At 64.0% G+C, this 18,566-nt stretch overlaps 1 protein-coding gene across 1 annotated transcript; it reads right to left on the reverse strand.

Annotated features, from left to right (window-relative positions):
• Nucleotides 1–752: 752 nt before the first annotated feature.
• On the reverse strand, nucleotides 753–17,038 carry NUCB1 (nucleobindin 1). The gene is made up of 13 exons (XM_044988765.1): nucleotides 16,949–17,038; nucleotides 14,786–14,912; nucleotides 10,240–10,347; nucleotides 9,987–10,119; nucleotides 9,392–9,495; nucleotides 8,556–8,741; nucleotides 7,922–8,012; nucleotides 7,273–7,331; nucleotides 6,610–6,702; nucleotides 3,956–4,045; nucleotides 3,596–3,766; nucleotides 2,961–3,057; nucleotides 753–2,786 (listed from the first exon to the last, which is right to left on the reverse strand). The coding sequence occupies exons 2-13, from the start codon at nucleotides 14,894–14,896 to the stop codon at nucleotides 2,677–2,679; spliced, it is 1,353 nt and encodes a 450-aa protein (XP_044844700.1). The 5' UTR covers nucleotides 14,897–14,912; nucleotides 16,949–17,038; the 3' UTR covers nucleotides 753–2,676.
• Between the last annotated feature and the right edge of the window lie 1,528 nt (nucleotides 17,039–18,566).

Raw genomic sequence — 18,566 nt, forward strand, 5'->3', positions numbered from 1 at the left:
GGCGCACCGGCTGCTGACTCATGGGCACGGGGTAGGAGTTTAAAGCTCTTCCCAGGATTGGCCTGAGTCACTGATTACACACGCCTGAGTCAGGGGCTCCCTGCCCCCCCCAGGGCCCTGGATCTGGAACCAGCCCAGGCTGTTGTGTGTCCAACCAAGCCTTAAACCCCTCCATGGGGGGGGGGCTCCCTCCCCACCTGCCCAGGAAGCCAGGGCCCCCCCTGGCCTCCCCTTCGAGCCTGAAACTTTTCCCTCAACTCCAGCTGAAATCTCCCTTGTGGCTGCTGAAGCCCCCACCTCCCCTGGTACCTGCAGGCCCCAGAACCGGGCCCAGGATTCCCTGAGTGTTGCTGCAGGGCCTGATCCAGAGGGCAAACCCCCTCTCTGCTCCCACAGGGGGTTCCCTGGTTGATGCATCCCAGGGTCCTGTTAGCCTTTTGGAGAACCAGCCACACCGGAGCAGTGCTGGGACCACCGCAGCCCCCCAAATCTTCCCCAGAGTCCAGCTGCCCAGGAAGGCAACCCCCTGGCCCCACCACCTGCCAGGCCGCAGTGGGATCTGTGCACATTCAGGGCTTTTCTCTGCTCCATGCAAGAATCCTGTTAGCGGGGGGGAGTCCCTCCCCCCAGAGCTGGGTGTAGGGGGGTGTCCCACTGCCGTACCAGCAGGAACAGGGGCAAAAAACCTCAGCCCCATTAAACCTTTTAATACTTAAATGTGAGTGGAGGGGTCTGATCGCAGGGAGGGGAAGTATTTTCCGAGATTGGTTTTATTTCTAGTGGTAAAAATTGCATCTGAATTCCACTGACAAACATTATATTCACTGATGAGAACGGCCAGCCTGCATCAGACTAAAGGTCCCTCTAGCCCAGTGTCCTGTCTGCCGCCAGTGCCAGGTCCCCCAGAGGGGATGAACAGAACAGGTAACAATCATGTGATCCATCCCCTGTGGCCCATTCCCAGCATCTGGCAAACAGAGGCCAGGGCCACCATCCCTGTCCCTCCTGGTTCATGGACGTGGATGGGCCTGTCCTCTATGAATTTACCTAGTTCTTTTTTGAACACTGCTATAGTCTTGGCCTTCACAGCATCCTGTGGCGAGGAGTTCCACAGGTTAACTCCATTTTGTGGGGAAATTTTTTTTTCATAGTATGGGAGAATCTCAGGGGATTTTCAGGGGGCAGCGGGATAAAAATGCAAGAAACGACGTGGGAATTGTAGGACAGGATTTAAAAAATAGTCCCACCCAGGCTCCAACCGCTCACTTTGATCAGCAAACCAATTAAACAGCTCTGCACCTGGGGACCAGCCTTTCCCCGCCACTACCTCCCATCACTTTCTCAGCATCTTCGACACCCTTTGGAGCCCAGGGCAGAGGATCCCAGTCTCAGTCGGACCCGGTGCCCCACACGAGCCCAAAAATGAGACCAGTTTGTGTCTTAAATTATCCCTTTATGTGGGGAAAACAGCGAGGCAGAAAGACACACGCGACTGCTCCCTGTGCTGCAGAGCAGAGACTGCGGATTTGGGGGACAGCAGAGCACCCCTAAAGCTAGTACGAGTTGGGGGGGAGGGTTGGGGAGACACCCGGGGCCTGGTCAGTTTCGTTCCATAGCAGCTGGGGAGCGCTGCTAGGGGGGTCATGGGGGTCTATCCCCCCCAAAAGGGGAGCCCCCACCAGATCACCCCCAAACTCCTGCCAGGTCTCGGTCCCGGCCCCTCCCCCGCAGTCTCCCCCAAAATGCCCATGATTCAAAACCAGTCTGGTGCCAAGTCCCATAATTTCTAACCTGGGTCTGCTCCCACCCTGCCCCGGGTCTGGTGGGGTCGGGCCCAGCTCAGGGGAAGCTCCGCCCCCCCTGGAAGCTCCGCCCACCCCCTTTAATGAAGCCGGTTCTATCGGCCTTAAGGCTGCAGCTAGAATTTGGAGCGGGGGAGTCGCCACGTGAACCCCACTCACGGCTCGGGAAGGCGGCCAGGGGATGAAGGATTTTAAGGGGGGGGGGTCTGTCCCCCTGTGTTATAAACCCAGGGGCTCAGGACGATGGGGGGGGGGGGGGAGTTTGTCTATTTCATCGCCGCGACCAGCACAGGGTGGGGAGGGAGAGCAGAGATGGGGGGGGGAGGGGGCAGTGGGGCCCATGAGCAATATGGAAAGACGGAGCTGAGAGAATTTGGGGGAGCAGGCGGCTTTTTGGTGTGGGGGGGGAGGAGGGCAGGGGGAGACAGTGCTAACAGCACAATCTATTGCCATGATGGGGGGCTGGGTTACCCATAATGCACCGCCTAATGGCAAGGTGCACTGCAAGCCTGCCCCGACCCCCAGAATACCTGCTCGTGTGCAGGTGGGGAAGGGAAAAACTGAGCTGGGCCTACCCAGCATGCACTGCAGCAGCCCCCCACCCCCAGGAAAGTGGGGGAAGCTAGGAAACAATGCAGCACTATGGGGCAGGAAGCCCCCAGCTCCAACCGACGCCCCTGATCCAAAAATAGACAAGACTCAATGTCACCCCCCAGTGGCCAAAAAGGGGACTGCGGACAGCACAGCCCCTGGCCTGGATGCTATACTAGGACCCCAGCCCCGCGCCAGTGGGGAAGGAAGAGGGGCAGGGCCCAGAAGTGGGAGGAGGTGGGGCCAACAAGAGGCTCCGCCCATCTCCAGCTCACACAGGGTTTCACTGGATCTGGACTTCGGGCTGTGGGGGCGACTGCTGCTGCTGGTTCTGGGGAGGTTCCACGTGGTTCTGTTCAGGGGCATGGGCTGGGGTGGCCGGCGCGGCCGGATCTGGAACGGAGACAGGAGAAGGCAGGTTGGCACCGAGCAACTAGATCCTCACTCCCCTCCCAGAGCGGAGAACCCAGGCGTCCTGGTTCCCAGCCCCCCTCGCTCTAACCACTAGGCCCCACTCCCCTCCCAGAGCCAGAGAGAGAACCCAGGCGTCCTGAGCTCCCATCCTACCTGCCAGGGCGGCATCCAGGCCCAGGTCCTGGAATTTCAGCTCCTCCGCCGGTGCCTCCCCCTGCTGGGTTTTCCTCTGCTCCATGTGCAGCACGGCCTGGGAGGGGGGAGGAAAGGGTTAATCCTGGGCCTGCTCCCACATTGGCCCCCGCTGATGGGGGAGGGGGGGGGCAGCCTTTACCCCTCCCCCCCTGGGATGGGAATTGCTGGTGTCTGCCCCCCTCCTGCCCTGAATTCCCTCCCCCCAGGGGACAGATACATGCGGGGGGGGGGGCGGGGAGACAACTCTGCTACTGCGGCTCGATTCCACCCCCCCGTGCCGATCTTCCCCCCCCCCCCCCCCGTGACCGCAGTGGGGGGGGGGGGGGAGGGAGGCAGCTGATCCCCCACCCCAAAATGCCTGACTCCTGGGGAGGGGCAGACACATGCCCCCCCACCCCCCAACTCCGAGGCACAGCCCTACCCCCTGCAGTGTCACTTCCGGGGGGGGGGGGATCCCCAAGTTAGGCAGGAGAGGGGCTGACCCCCCCAGGGGGAGGGGCAGGGGGGACCCAAAGCCGCTCTCCCTCCCCACCCCTCGGTGGAGAGATCAAGGGAGGGGGTGGGGAAAGGGGGGGACCCCGCAGCGCCCCCACCTGCTGATACTCCTTCTTCTGGGCGTCCAGCCGGACCTGCTGCTCCTGCAGATCCTGGTGCTGGCGCCGCAGCTGCTCCGCCCGCCGGCCGAGCTCCGCCTCCTGGGCCGCTAGCTCCGCCTCGAACCGCTGCAGCTCCGCCTCCGAGTACACCTGGGTCTCGTCCACCGTCTGGGGCGGGGGGGGGGGGGGAGGAGAAGGGAAGGAGGATGGAGGTGGGAGCCAGGATCGACCCCTCCCCTCCCCACACTCAGGCCCCCATCCCCTCCACCCTACCCCCCCCGTTAGACAACACAGCCTCCCCCCCAAGAGACACAGACCCCCAAATCCCTACCTCCCAGCCGCCCCCCCGACACCCACCTCCCAGCCTCCGGCCTCGTTAAACTCCTTCTTCTCAGTGGATTTCAGGAATTCCTCCAGCGTCACCAGCCGGTCCTGGTTCAAGTCCACCTGAGGGGGGGGGGGGGGGAGATTAAGGGGTCAGATGGGGTCTGGGCCCCCCAGCACTCCCTACGCCCCCCATCCACCTCCCTTGTCCCCCATCCTGAGCCCCAACATGGGAACTCTGTGCCCATCCCCCAGGCATTGTGGCCCCGTGGGGTGCCTCTTGGCGGGGGTCTGGGGGGGTGCGTGGGGGTTGATTTTTCTCCCTGCCCCATGGGAGACCAGAGCAGGTACTGGAGCCGCAGGCTGGAACGGGGACCCCCCCAAAAACAGGAACCCCCCCCCTCCCGGGACACGGTGCAGCCGACCACGGACGAAAGCGTTACGGAACTACAGACAACGCGGCTCGCTCGCTGGAAAACGAGCCGGCGGCAGGTGGCTGGCTGAGCCGCGCTGAACCGACAGCTTGCTCGAGAAACATCCCAGAGACGGGTAACGTGCCGGGTACCCGGAGACGGCTCTTTCTGGACACAATCCAGGGATGGCGCAATAGATTTCAATTGTAGGAGGACAGAAACAGACAATCAAAGCGTATTTAGGAGGGACGAGCGTTAGGTAAATAAATAAAGCGGGGCCGGACCGCAAGTCCGACACCCGTAAAATTTTAGCTTTGCCCGACTAGGCTGGAGAACGCTTGTCTGGGCGACCCGACGCCAGCGACGTCACCAGATGACGGAGAGAGACGTGCCAGCGGGCGAGGAGACGGCCAGAGAGTGTCCCGGCCCACGATTGTAGCGTCACCGACCTTTCAGTCCTGATGCATGCAGGACAGAGATGTGAACAAGGACTAAGAGGCACGAAGCAACGACCTGGGGGGAAAACGGGGCATTCCTGGGGTGTGGGAGGCCAGATGAGGAAAAGGGGGTGGACGCCATCATGCAGACGCATACGGCGTGGTCAGAATTACAATAGAAAAGAGGGTCCCTCGTTAGGAAGACCCGTGAGGAAACTCCCGGTTGGAATCGTCCCCAGTAGCGACGGCGATCTGGTGCCAGATCCACCGGGCCCGAGTCTCTCTTTGCGGATGCCTCTGGCGTGGGTCTTTGTCGGATTTCGTTGATGGCTTCTGCTTCTTGGGTCCTTGACGGAATCAGAAAAGCAGCTACGAATTTTGGGCAATTGCAGAACTGGGCCCGGGACAACAGCAAACGGTCGATGGAGGCCAAGACTCGGCCGCCCCCTTTTTTACGGTTCAGAAACGGGAACTCGGAGACCGAACGGCATCCAGGCAAGACCTCGAACATACAGCGGGGAAGACGAAATGCCCACCGCGGAGGTGCCGGAGCCCGCAGGACTGACGCTTAGAAACCGCGCTCAAGAGCACCTCACTGCTGCTGCTTCTTTCTTCTTCCTTTACGCTGCTTTTCCTGGCTCTGCTCGGAGGCCCTCCGAGCGCCTCACCCTGTCTTGGAAAGTAAGCGGAGAAACCTCATTTCCGCCGCTTGCGCCCGCGATCTCGTCCCTTTCGGTCATTCCTCAAAGCTCACGCCCAGAGGGGAGGATGGGGACTCGGCTCCTGCTTCACCGCCGCAGACCGGTGCATCGCCGCCACCCCAATCCGCCGGTCGATCTCCCGCTCACCGTCACTCGCGAACGCGACCCCGAGATACTCGAACGCGGCCAGTGACGGCAGCTGCTCCCCGGTCACTTTCATCCGGGAGAGGGCCACCCCCTCCGACGTGGAGGTGCCGATTCTCATCCCCGCAGGGGAAAAGCGGCTGGATGGGTCCCGTCTCCCCTTCACTCCGGGACCGTGTTGGTTTTGCCAATGAAGCTTGCAAGGCGCCAATCCGGGTCCGGAGCCCCCCCGGGGAGAACAGCGACTGGCCGTAGATGCTGCTGCGTAGACACGAACGTCGGTCAGAACCCGCCGGGCGTCCGGGTCGCGGTCAGAAACCGAGCGTCCTCCCGGCCGATTAAAGCGCGCGGGAAGGGCGGTGAAATGGGGAAGAAAAGACCCGTCTCGGCGAACCCCTGCTGGCGGCGCCGGCGCAAAAGGAGACGGATCTGAGAAAAGGGCGCGGCGGGCGCGTCCGGATGAGGGTTTTCCGGGCGACGCGGCGGCGGTCGCTTCCCCGAATCGGGGATTTTCCGTTCGATCGGCGGGTTTCACGCTGGGGTCCGCGGAGCCCTGGGCGGGCACAGGCTACATCTAAGATTTCCAATGGGGGTCGAGCTCCTGCAGCCAAGCTTTTTTAGGGGTTCGCACATGAAAAATAGCATCCGAAAGCCCCTGTATCAGCTAAAGCTTTTGGTTTCTTTTCGCCGAAGAGAATTCCCACCTGCGGGGGCGACGAAGCGGAGGGGAAAAGCCCCGGGGGCGTACAAGAGTGAAGAACGTGAGGGGGGACAGATGTGGGGCGGGGACAGATGGGCTGCAAGGGGTAGCTAAGCTGGGGAAAGGCAGGGCAGGATCTCACGTTCTGAGGCTTGGGGGATCCCCCAAACGGCCCAGCGAAGGTGACGAGGCAGCGTGGGGGCAGGAGACAGCCCCCCAGGCCGGGGAATAGACCGGACGCTGAATCCAGGACCCCCCCCGCCCCCCGCCGGCAGGAGCGTGTGTCACTCACGTTCTTCATGACGTGCTCCCGCATACGCAGACGCTCCTCCTCCATCTCCAGCATGTCGTCCTCCTCGTTCCGGGGGTCGTAGACCTTCTCCAGCTGGGGGGGGGGCCGGGGGGAGACACCCGATCAACGCCCGCCCAGCTGCATAGCCCCGTCCCCCCCCCCCCCACACACACACGCCTAGGCCCTGCCCACCCACCGCTGCCCGCAAGGGCCCCGCCCATTCCATCCCCCTCACAGCTCAGCCCTGCCGGTTCCATCCCACCGCTGCCCCCAATAGTCTGTCTCGCCCCATTCCTCAGCCCCATCCCACTGCTATCCCCACAGCTTAGCTCTCCTCCCCCCCCAAATATACAGACCCACAGAAGATCTGCCCTTGAGGACCTCCCCGTCCTCTGCCGCCAGCCGCCCCCCCCCATCTTCGCCCCCCCCAGCTCCCTTCCCGACTCTCCCCCCCCACACACTCACACACTCCCCCTCTGTTTGCCGCCTCCTGGTGTCCGACTACCCCCGGCACACCAGCACCCCCAGCACAGCCATGGGGCGGCTTCCCCCCACTCCCTTGGGGTCCAGGAGGAAGGATAATAGGGAGCCCTGCAGTCCAGACCCCTCCCGCACAGGCCTTCACCCCCCGCCGGCCCCCCCCCCCCCCCCGGGGAAGCTCACCTCCTTGGTGAAAAGCGCTTCCAATTCTTGTTCGTCGAGGACCCCGTCGCTGTTCGTGTCTGCAACAAACGGGGGGGTGAGCGCAGCCGGGGCAGGGGAATCTCCCCTTCAGGGGGCGCCGGCTCCCACCCGGCCCCAGGGCGGGGACTGGCTGGCTCGGGGGGGGGGGGGGCAGGGAACGGGGCCCTTCTCCTCTAGGAGGCACCAGTCCCATCTCGCTCTCACCAGCAGCCCCCGACGGGTGACAAGTTTCCTAGTTCCCAGGAGCCAGACGTCCCCGTGTCAAACCCCCACAGGGGGGCTGAATACGCCGGTGGGGGGAGTTGGGGGCGTGTGTCAATTTCTCTCCACCCACTATGGGGTGGGATGGTCGGGTCTCTGTGAAAATGCTGGGGGCAGAGGTGACTTGGGGGGTGGGTCCCTCGTACAGCCCCCCCATCCCACCCCAAGGGGTCTAGTGTGTTACCAACCCTGCCCGCCTCCCCGAGCCCCTAAATCCCCTGAACGGAGGACGGGACGTGCCTGACTCCCCCGGGGTGACTTCAGCAGGGGGCGCTGGCCCCACACGGAGGGGGGAGCTGGGCAGAGGGCTCTGGACTGCCTGGGGCAGGGGTGGGGAGTGTCCCGGGGCGGGAGACAGGCCCCTCACCGTGCAGTTTGAAGAAGGTTTTGGGATTGAACTCGCTGGGGTCCAGCCCGTCTGTCTCCTCCCAGACTTCCTTGAGCTGATCTCGGCTGCCCTGTAGGGGGCAGAGTCAAGGGGAGGAGGGGATAAAACCCAGGTCTCCTCGATCCAAGCCCCCCGCCTGCCAATCATCATTCAGGCTCTGTCCCATTTGACTTGCCCCTGCAATTACGCCACATTTTCCCAGAGCTGGGAGGGGGGGCTAATCCCCTCCCTTTTCCCGAGCCCACGACCGGAGACCACCTCCGCCCCCTGCAGCGTGGAGTTCCGCAGATGAATTCGGCGTAAGTCTGGCCGTTGGCTCCCTGGCGCCCTCTAGTGTCTCGTAGCTGGACAGAGGCAGGCGATCCCCCCTAACCTCCCGTCCCCCACAGCGGTGGGCTCTCTGGGGTAACCCCAGCCCCCAATGCAGGGAGTTCTGCAGATTAATGCTCACCTGTGACCCCTGAAGCAACAGATCCTGCAGGCAAATGCGTCCCCCCTGCGCACACACACACCCTGCAGCAAGGAGTTCCCCAGGTAACTCCCACATCCTGCTCTGCCCCCTACACCCAGCTGGGGGTGAGCCCATCCCCCACGGGGGTGGGGGTGTCATTACCGGGACGTTGATTTTGGGGTGCTCCTTGTGCTTCTGGCGCAGCTCCTGGAACCGGGCCTCCTCCGCCCGCCGCTTCTCCTCGTCCAGGGACTTGAGGTATTCGCGCCGTTCATGTTCCTTCAGCATCTCGTATCGTTTGAACTCCTCGTGATGGGCCGCGTCGTAGTTCTCCAGGTCCTTGGTGGCCTGCAGGAGGGGCGGCCGTCAGCACGGAACCCAGGAGTCCCAGCTCCCAGCCCCCCGACTCTAACCACTAGCCCCCACTCCCCTCCCAGAGCTGGGGAGAGAACCCAGGAGTCCTGGCTCCCAGCCCCCCGACTCTAACCACTAGCCCCCACTCCCCTCCCAGAGCTGGGGAGAGAACCCAGGAGTCCTGGCTCCCAGCCCCCGACTCTAACCACTAGCCCCCACTCCCCTCCCAGAGCTGGGGAGAGAACCCAGGAGTCCTGGCTCCCAGCCCCCGACTCTAACCACTAGACCCCACTCCCCTCCCAGAGCTGGGGAGAGAACCCAGGAGTCCTGGCCCCCAGCCCCCACTGCTCTGACCCAACCACATCTTGTTCTCTCCACCCTTCCTTGGGGGCAGACTCAGCAGCCCCCCACCCTCTACCCCCCACCCCAGGCTGGGCGAGTCCTCAGGCGGGGGTGAAAGGGTTAACAGGAGGGGATTTCCCCATGCGGGGGGGGGGTTCTCCTCACTGTATCCAGGATGAGGATGGGATGAAGCCCCCCCCACCAACCCCCCAGCTGCCCCCTCCCCTGTGTGCCTCATCCCCCCCCCCCCCCAAGAATTGGTTCCTTCTGACCTCTCCTCCCCACGCCCCCCCCACACTCACTGCCTGGATGAGCAGCTCCAGGTCACGGGCCTCAAAGGTGTGCTGGTTCTGGGGGTCCAGGTGCTCGAACTGCTTCAGCAGCCCCAGGTGATCGATCTGCACATCTGGGGGAGACACAGGGCAGGGAATGGGGCGCGGGGCCCGTCCCCTCTAGGGGGCGCCGGCTCCCACCCGGCCCCAGGGCAGGGACTGGCTGGCTCAGGGGGGTGGGGAATGGGGCAGGGGCCTGTCCCCTCTAGGGGGCGCCGGCTCCCACCCGGCCCCAGGGCAGGGACTGGCGGGCTCAGGGGGGCAGGGAATGGGGCAGGGGCCCGTCCCCTCTAGGGGGCGCCGGCTCCCACCCGGCCCCAGGGCAGGGACTGGCGGGCTCAGGGGGGTGGGGAATGGGGCTGTTCCCCTCTGTGGGGTTCCAGCCCCCCATCCTCCCTTGCTGAGGTGGGGAAACTGAGGCAGAGAGGGAAAGGTGAAAGTTCACCAGGTACCACTAACACAGCTGGGAAAAGTACCCGAGTTCTCACACACACACACACACTAGACCCCCCCCTCCCCTCACGGCGCTGGGGAAGGAACCCAGGCGTCCGGGCGCCCCACTCACTCTGCTCCATGGTCGCGTCCATCTTGGCCTTGAGCAGCATGCGGAGCCGGGAGACCTCCTGGCGCTTCAGCTCATCCAGCTTGGTGCGGACGTGATGGCTCACGAAGTCCAGCTCCTTGCTCAGCTTCCCGCTCTGCCGCAGATGGGGGGGGAGCAGCTGTCATAAAGACACGCCCCCTTTCCCAGGCCCCGCCCCCCAGCCAGCCCCCCCGGGGCCAGGCAGGGCGCCCCTCCACGGCCCCGTCTCTCTCACCTTGATGTCTTCGGCGTTGGCCGCCTGCAGCTTCTCCCGGAAGTGGCCGTCTGTCTCCAGCACGTTGATCACCTCCTGCAGGTAGCGATGGTAATAGAGCCCCGTGTCCTGCCGAGCGACAGCGAGAGGTCAGGCCACGGGCCCCTCCCAGCCGGGGGGGGGGGGGGGAGAACCCTGCCCTGAACCCACCCCCCCCCCCCCCGATATCTCCTCCAGAACACACTGAATCTGCCGGGGACATACAGCGACCACACAGAACAGTCGCCCGTCCTGCTTCAGGTGACGCCTTACTTGTAGTCGGGAGCCTGGACTCCTGGGTTCTCTCCCCAGCTCTGGGAGGAGTGGGGTCTAGCGGGGAAAGTGAGGGGGTGGGAGCCAGGACTCCTGGGTTCTGTCACAGCTCTGGGAGGGGAGTGGGGTCTAGTGGTTAGAGGCAGGGGGCTGGGACCCAAGACTCCTGGGTTCTCTCCCCGGCTCTGGAAGGGGAGTGGGGTCTAGTGGTTAGAGCAGAGAGGCGGGGAATAGGCCTCAGTTTCCCCATCTATACACGATCCTCCCTTTGCCTAGTCGAGCTGTGTTACCGTAATCCTCCCAAGAGGAGAGCCTTCCAGATCCGCCTTCCCAGAACCCACCAGCCAAAACGTGACCACGCCCATGGCAGCCCGCCGGTGATGGGACCCGATTCGCGCCCGAGCGGAGCCGGGGGCTGCCCTGACGCCAACGGTTAATAAACACACCGGAGCTGCCCGAGCCTCCTGGCTTCCTTGGAGCTGCAAGCTACAAGCTACGTTGTAGCTCCTGTCCTGGGTGGAGACGCACTGGCAGGCCCACTGGGGAGTGCCGCCTGGGTGAGCCAGCGGGGAATTTTCTATCGTCCTTTTCAGCAGGCCGCAGCCTGCCTCAGTTTCCCTCGTACGCTGCAGTGCTCACGAGCAGGTGCAAAAGGGTTAATGCTGGTCCTGGAATACCGCGGGGGGGGGGGGGGGAAGGGGAGACTTTGGTCTCATCTCAGGACCCCTGAACTGGGTGGGAGACGCCACCAAATTTTAACCAGACCGTAGCGCGTTATTCATGGATCACGTGTCCTCTCCCTCTGGCTGCACTGATTTAGGCCAGAGAGCGACTTCTTCTCACGGCTGAGAGGCAGGCGTTGCCTGTAATTACTCAACTAACGAGAGACGCTGCTGGCGTCTCAGGAATTCCTCTAAGCGCCGTCTTCTGCCTTAAACGCTTGCTCACAGATCTTGTCTGTAACGGACGACATTGACGAAACGAGGAATTAATCATAAGAACGGCCCCACTAGACCAGACAAAAGGGCCTGTGACGAAGTGGGGGATTGTCGTTTCTCCGTGTTTTCCCAGGGGGTTCCAGGCCGAGGGGGTGGGACTCAGTGTCCCCGGGTGTTACGGGTTAATGAGGGGAGGGGGAGAGGGAGTTTGTGGGCACAGAGGGCCGGAGAGGGAACGCGGGACCCCGGCCGACGGCCTGGAGGATGGAGACCCCAGTGACTGGTGACCTGGTGTCACAGGACCGGCTTTAGCAAGTGCAGGGCCCGATTCGTACTCACCCGGCGGCGAGGGTCCTTCACTCGCTCCGGGTCTTTGGCGGCACTCAAGGACCCGCCACCGAAATGCCGCCGGAGACCCAGAGCGCCGCCGGGTGAGTAAAAGTTAAAAAGGCGCCGGCGCGGGGCCCGATTCTGGAGAATCGGGCGAATCGGCCCAAAGCCCAGCTCAGGAGTCGCAGCCGGTTCTGGCCGGGGGGAGGACAATGGGCTGCGGGGACAGGACCCCGGTGACCTGACCAGCCGGGTCCAGCCAGAGGGGCCAGAGGACGGGAGGGGAGAGGAGACCAGGAGACTGTTTCCCTGGAGAGAAGACAATGGACAGAGGGGGGCTTGGGGCCGGGGGTCTCGGAGGCCCAGCTGGGAGCAGGGGGGCTCGGGGCTGGAGGGGGGGGCAGGCAGAGCCCCCCTGGCTGCAGGGGGACTGGGACGTGCTGGGCTGAGGGGGGCCAGGCCTGAGGCCGGAGAGTTTCCTGTGCTGGGTTCAACGCTCAATAACCCTCCTGTGTTATGCTGGCTGAGTCGCTCCGGGCTAGAGAGCAGGGCGGGGGGGCATCGGCTCCTTTGGGGGTGGAGGCCCCCGGGGGGTCCGGAGCGAGGGGACTCCCTGAGGGGGCCCACGGCAGAGACAGACGTGCTAAGGCTCAGAAAGGGGCGGCTCCAGGAGGTGGAGGGGCTTAACCCGGGAGAGAGCGGCCCCCCGAGAAGGGCTGTCGCCCTGAAGGGGGTTCCCCCCCCACGGACCGCACGGGGCCACGAGTGGGCACGACCCGTGAGTCCGTGACAGGTCCATCTAACCCAGTCTCCTGTCTTCCGACAGTGGCCAAAGCCGGGTGCCCCAGAGGGAATGACCAGAACAGGGAATCATCCAGTGATCCATCCAGTCGCCCATTCCCAGTGTCTGGTAAACAGAGGCCAGGGACACCATCCCTGCCCATCCTGGCTAATGGCCTCCATGAATATCCTCCATGAATTTATCTAGGTCTTTTTTGAACCGTTATAATCTTGGCCTTCACAACATCCTGTGGCAAGGAGTTCCGCAGGTTGACTGTGCGCTGGGTGAAGAAATACTTCCTGTTTGGTTTCAAACCTGCTGCCTGTTCATTTCATTGGGTGACCCCTAGTTCTTGTGTTGTGAGTAAACAACACTTCCTGGTTTACTTTCTCCACACCAGTCATGATTGTATAGACCTCAGTTGTCTCTTTTCCAGGCTGAAAGGTCCCCGTTTTATTAATCTCTCCTCATACGGCAGCCGTTCCAGACCCCTCATCATTTTTGTTGCCCTTTTCTGAATCTTTTCCAATTCCAATATATCTTTTCTGAGATGGGGAGACCACATCTGCCCGCAGTATTCAAGGTGTGCACGTACCGTGGATTTAGAGAGAGGCAATATGATATTTTCTGCCTTGTTATCTATCCCTTTCTTAATGATCAGATCGATAATTGACAAGACGGGCAGGGAACATTCAGGTGTGTTCGGTAAGGGGGCGCGGTGACAGGATCCGATTTTGGATCGTCAGCGTTGATTTCCCTGGACACACGGAAAAAACCAGCACCATGGAGGCAAATGGAAACTCCCAGGGAGGCAGAGAGAGAGAACACGGTGCTGGGAAGCCTATTACGGTTTCACTGAAGGCTGTTTCCGAGCGATAGTTCGCCAGACGACGCTGACCACGCGCGTTTTAGCGCCTCGAAAGCTTTCCACGTTCCGAATTCCGCGCCCTCGTGAAAACGGACACCGAGAAAAACCGAAAAATCGGCATAAAAAATAAACACGGAGCGTCGCTGCTGAACTGATCCACAAAAATCAAACCGGCCAAGCCTAGGTTTAACCCCCGGAACAGTGGATTGATGTTTTCATTCCCGTCTAAAGTCCTTAAAAGCCAACTACAGCAACAGCTGATCTCAGCAGCGACCAATCAGCCCCGGATGTCCTTGGCTTATTGATCAGGTCAGTTGATCATTTTCAAAGGAAGCTGCGAGCCAAAGTGACTTCCAAGGGGTTTCTTCCGCCGCAGCCAGCGCCCGCGGCGTGAATTTGGGGGGAGTGCGTTAGAACCGAGCTGAATTCGGGGGCCGCCACGCGTCATGCGCACGTCCTCGGCGCGCCGGCCGGAGGAAGTAGCGATTTATTGTCTGACTTCAACCCTACTCCAGCCGAGTTAGTTGTCTTGTTAAATTCAAACACACAGCCCCCTAAGTGGGGGACTCGCAGCTTTCCTGCTGTAACACCCATACCAGGAAACCCTTCCCTTTCTGCCTTCCCAGCACCCACAAGCTGGATCTTTCCCGTCGCCGGGGGGGGGGGGTCGGAAATCTGTTGTTTTTAGCTGAACCATTATTAGTCGGGGTCCCTGGCACCTGCCACTCAGCCAGTCTCTGGTTAAACCCCTGTGACGAAGTGGGGGGTGTCGTACGCTCCCCTCCAGGGACCGTAGGGGCCAAGAGTGGGCACGACCTGTGAGTCCGTGACACCCCCTAGCAGCTAAACTCCAATGCCTGAGAGGTTTTATAAAAAGGAGGCCGGGCTCAGGGGAGGCTCGGACAGTGACCCGTGCCTCAGTTTCCCCCTTCTATAACATGGAGGAATAGCACCGCCCTAGCTCCCAGGAGGGGGGTGGGGATTAAAGATCTTGCGGGGCTCAGACACGAGGGTCACAGAGGCCAGACAGGTACCCCAGACACACAGAAGCAACTCAGCCTTGGCAATAAGCCAGCGGAACTCCCTGCTACAAGACAACTGTGCATTGTTGGGTCCAAACAAAAAAAATGAAGGGGGGGGGTGTGTCTGAGACCAAGGAAGCGTTTCCAGTCTCACTGTGCCTTGACCAAACCGGGCATCACAGGGCCAAAGAAGTGGCCAGAGACTAAACACGGGGCTTGGCTCTGACTCGGGCTTGCCGGCAGCCGGCGGAACTCCCCGCTACAAGGTGATGGGGCGACATCCAGTCCGAAAAGGGGCAGAGACCCGGCTTCTTACCGGCGGTTCCGGGGGCGTCTCTTCCGCCTTCTTCTCCGCCTTGGGCCGGTCGATGGGCACCGGCGCCGCAGCAGCAAACAGGACGGCGGCCAAAAGCCAGGAGAGCGGCATGGTTTCGGGAGTTCGCCTGCAGCGAACGGGGGAGGGGAAAGGCGGCTGGTTAGCGGGGGAGGGGGCAGCTGGGGTGCTGGGAGAAATGTGGGGGGGAGTGAAGGGGGCTCCCTGGGCTGAGCAGGGGATGGTAGGGGGAGGAGCCCAGGGAATGAGTCGGGGGGCGGGTCTCTGAGTGGGGGAGCTCCCTAAAGCAGGGGGCCTCTGTGGGGTTCACCTCATTCTGAGATGTTGGGGGCAGAGGGTACAGGGGGTCCTTGTGCTTGGAAAGGGGGGGTCTCATTCTTGGGGGGGTCCTTATATGGGGTTCATTCCCATCTGCTGTGATGTTGGGGGGCAGGGGGTCCCCGTGCTGGGTGGGGGGCAGAACAGGGTGTTACTGGGGGGGTGGAGCCCAGAGGGAGGCTGGGGGGGTCTCTCCATGAGCGGGGGGCTCCTGGAATATGCAGGGCTCACCCCCATCCGCTGTGATACTGGGGGTCCCTGCGCTGGGCGGGGATGTTACAGGGGGTGATGCCTGGGGGGGAGGTCGTCAGAGGATCCTTCTCCAAAAGGGAGGGGCTGCCTGGGAAGTGGGGTCCCTCTGTGGGGCTCACCCCCAACTCAGTCTCATGAGGGGAAATGCTAAAAGGGGAACCCAGGGGCCGTGCTGGGGTCTGAGGGGAGGAAAAGACCCCCAAGGCCAGGCAGGGGAGAAGGGGGCGGGGGACAGGCTGGAAGACAGGAGCCTGGGGATCCCCTGGGCTGGGAGAGATTGAGGGGTGCATCCCCGGTGGGCACTGGGGAACAGGGGAAGGAAGGCTGAAGGGGGGGTGAGCGGGGGGGCAGATCTCAGGGGTGAGGTGGGGGGCGATCCCCATGGAAGGCCCCAGGGGGGAACTGAGAGGGGGAGGCTGGGGGACAGATCCAGGGAGTGGCTGGAGGGAATCCCCCTGGAGAGGGGCAAGTGGAGGAGATGGGGGGAGGAGGTGCTGGGGGGGGGGGGGAAATCCCCATAGAGTGAGGGAGGGGAAAGATCTCAGGGGGGAGGGGCAGGTCTTGGGGGTGGGCCGGGGGATTCCCATGGAGGATTCCGGGGGGCAGGAGGGGAGTGGAGGGGGAGGGGCAGATTCCAGGGGGATTTGCAGGGGATCCCAAGAGAGGAGGCAATGGGGGCTCCCAGGAATGGGGCAGATCCCAGCGGTGGGGGGAGGGGCCACCCGGGAAGGGGGGCAGGTGCTGGCGGTGGGGGGAGGGGTTCCCTGGGGGGACATATTCCGGGGTGGGGGAAGGCTGGAGCTTCGGGGTGGGGGGATCCCGGCAGTGGGGGTAAGGGCCAGCCGGGAAGGGGCGCACGTCCCGGCGGTTGCGGGAGCGGTGGGGGAGGGGGACCCCGGGGGGGCAGTTCCCAGTGGTGGAGAAGCGGAACCCCGTGGGGGGGACAGTTCCCGGCAGATCCCGGGAAGGTGGACCCGGGGAGGGGGGCGCAGAGCCCGGCGGTGGGGGGAGGGGGATCCCCGGGGGGGCAGTTCCCGGCAGTGGGGGGAGGGGGATCCCCGGGGGGAGGCAGGTCCCGGCAGTGGGGGGAGGGGATCCGGGGGGAGGCAGGTCCCGGCAGTGAGGGGAGGGGGATCCCCGGGGGGGGGCGGGGGGGCAGAGCCCGGCGATGGGGGAGGGGGATCCCCAGGGGGGCAGTTCCCGGCAGTGGGGGGAGGGGGATCCCCGGGGGGGGCGCAGAGCCCGGGGAGGGGGGTTCCCGGGGGGGCAGAGCCCGGCGGTGGGGGGAGGGGATCCCGGGGGGGGCGGGGGGCAGAGCCCGGCGGTGGGGGAGGGGGATCCCCGGGGGGGCAGATCCCGGGGAGGGGACCCCGGAGGGGGGCGGGGGGCAGGTCCCGGCAGTGGGGGGAGGGGGATCCCCGGGGGGGCAGAGCCCGGCGGTGGGGGGAGGGGATCCCGGGGGGGGGGCAGATCCCGGGGAGGGGACCCCGGGGGGGGGGCGGGGGGCAGAGCCCGGCGGTGGGGGAGGGGGACGCCGCGGGGGGGGGGGGGGGTCTCGGTCTCTCCCGGACTCACGCGGCGGCCCCGCTCCCGACTCCGGCTCCGCTCGACTCACAGACAGCAGCGGAAACGACGCTTCCTGCCGCCCGGATGCCCCGCCCCCTACTTTGCATACCGCGCCCCGCCCTCCCGTTTATATACCACCCCCTGCGCGGAAAAGCCACGCCCCCCTCCGCTGGACCACGCCCCCTTCCCCCTATTGCTCCACGTTGTTTTCTCCCGGGCAGGCCACGCCTCCTGGGCGATATTTGCACGCCCGGCCACGCCCACTGGTCTATATCTGCACGCAGGGCCGCGCTCCCCGCCCCCACCCGAGGAGGCTGTTTAGGAGCCGTGAGCGGCGCCGAGTGTCCGTGTCGACGTTTCTGGTGATCAGGGACTAGCGCCCGGCTGCTCAAGGGGTGCGGCGTTCGGGGGAAGATCGGGAGGCGTCAGGAACCCGTCATCTGCAATGTCCCCGAGTGGGGGCCAGGGTACAGCCGTGGAGATCGGAGGGGCTGTTGCCCAGACAACGGCCACGCTCCGGCGTGGAGGGTAACGAGCGGATACGATGACGAGGACGCATGGACCCTCATTTGCTGAGATTTAACGTCCACTGAGTTGATGGGTCCAGTTCCTCTGGTCCAACAGACAAAGTCTCTCGGTCCCTTTCTCATAGTCGATGCTCAATGCGGCTCCGGCTCAGGCCTCCTGGGACTGTCAGCGGCCGGCGACGTGGCCGGAATAGATGTCCCTGGACCAGCGGAGGGTGTCACACGAGCCGTGCGTCGCGTCGACCGATCCTACAGGTCCACAGCACGCGCTCGGGGCAGGGGTCCCAGGCGTCCGGGGCTCTGACGATCAGGGCGTCCATCTGCACCTCGCTCGCAGGGCGTCGGCCGGGGGGGCATGTACTTTTCCAGCTCCCGAGCCCGGGCTTGGCGAAAGGCCGGGGTCCTGCTCTCAAAGGAGACCGCGACGTCGACGAGGATGATCTTTCCCTGGGCCTCGTCAGTGACGCCGACGTCGGGCGGCAGCTGGCTGTCGGTCCCGGGCCGGGCGTGCTTCAGGCACGGGGCGATGGCTTTCCCCGGGCGGTTCTGGACGGCCGTGTGGCACGGCGGCCAGGCTCCGGAGTGGGGCTTGCAGCTGCACGGGACGTGGGGCAGGGTCTCGCTGGCGCGGCGGACGGCTCCGTTGAGCGGGACGCCATTGACCCGGGCCCGGCGGACGAACCGCCCGTCGGCGAAACGGGCGAAGCCGCCCCCGGCGAGGAAGTGGTTGCTGGCGTCCCGCGTGCTGGTCAGCTTGAAGGCTTTACCCTCGTCCACGGTGAGCGGACGGCGGCCATCAGGGTCCTCTCCAGCAAGCCCCCGGCGCTCGGGGTGACGACGGTGTTGGCGTTGGACCTGATCTGCAGCACCGGCGCGCCCAGCTCCCCGCGCCGCTCCCAGCGGCAGCCCACGCGCTTCCCCAGGCAACGCAGGGCGAGCGCGGGGCCACAGTGAAGCGCCGTCGCCCCCGTCCCGTCCAAATTCACCGCTCGGGAAGGCGGAATCCTCCGCCCCGGGACAGGGGAAAGAGAGAGTAAAGTGGCAACTGGGGACAGGAAGCTGCCCCCATTCCCTGCCCCCTGAGCCAGCCAGTCCCTGCC

The sequence above is a fragment of the Mauremys mutica genome, chromosome 15 (assembly GCF_020497125.1).
Source record: "Mauremys mutica isolate MM-2020 ecotype Southern chromosome 15, ASM2049712v1, whole genome shotgun sequence".
NCBI classification, from domain to species: Eukaryota; Metazoa; Chordata; order Testudines; family Geoemydidae; genus Mauremys; species Mauremys mutica.

Bases quoted from the DNA above. Each gene is read 5' to 3' on its own strand.
- NUCB1 (XM_044988765.1), bottom strand. From the start codon at position 14,896: ATGCCGCTCTCCTGGCTTTTGGCCGCCGTCCTGTTTGCTGCTGCGGCG. The intron at 9,496-9,986 runs GTGAGTGGGGCG...TGTCTCCCCCAG, and splicing joins GGACGCGACCATGGAGCAGA to ATGTGCAGATCGATCACCTG. The intron at 3,767-3,955 runs GTGGGTGTCGGG...CCCCCGCCCCAG, and splicing joins ACGAGGCCGGAGGCTGGGAG to ACGGTGGACGAGACCCAGGT.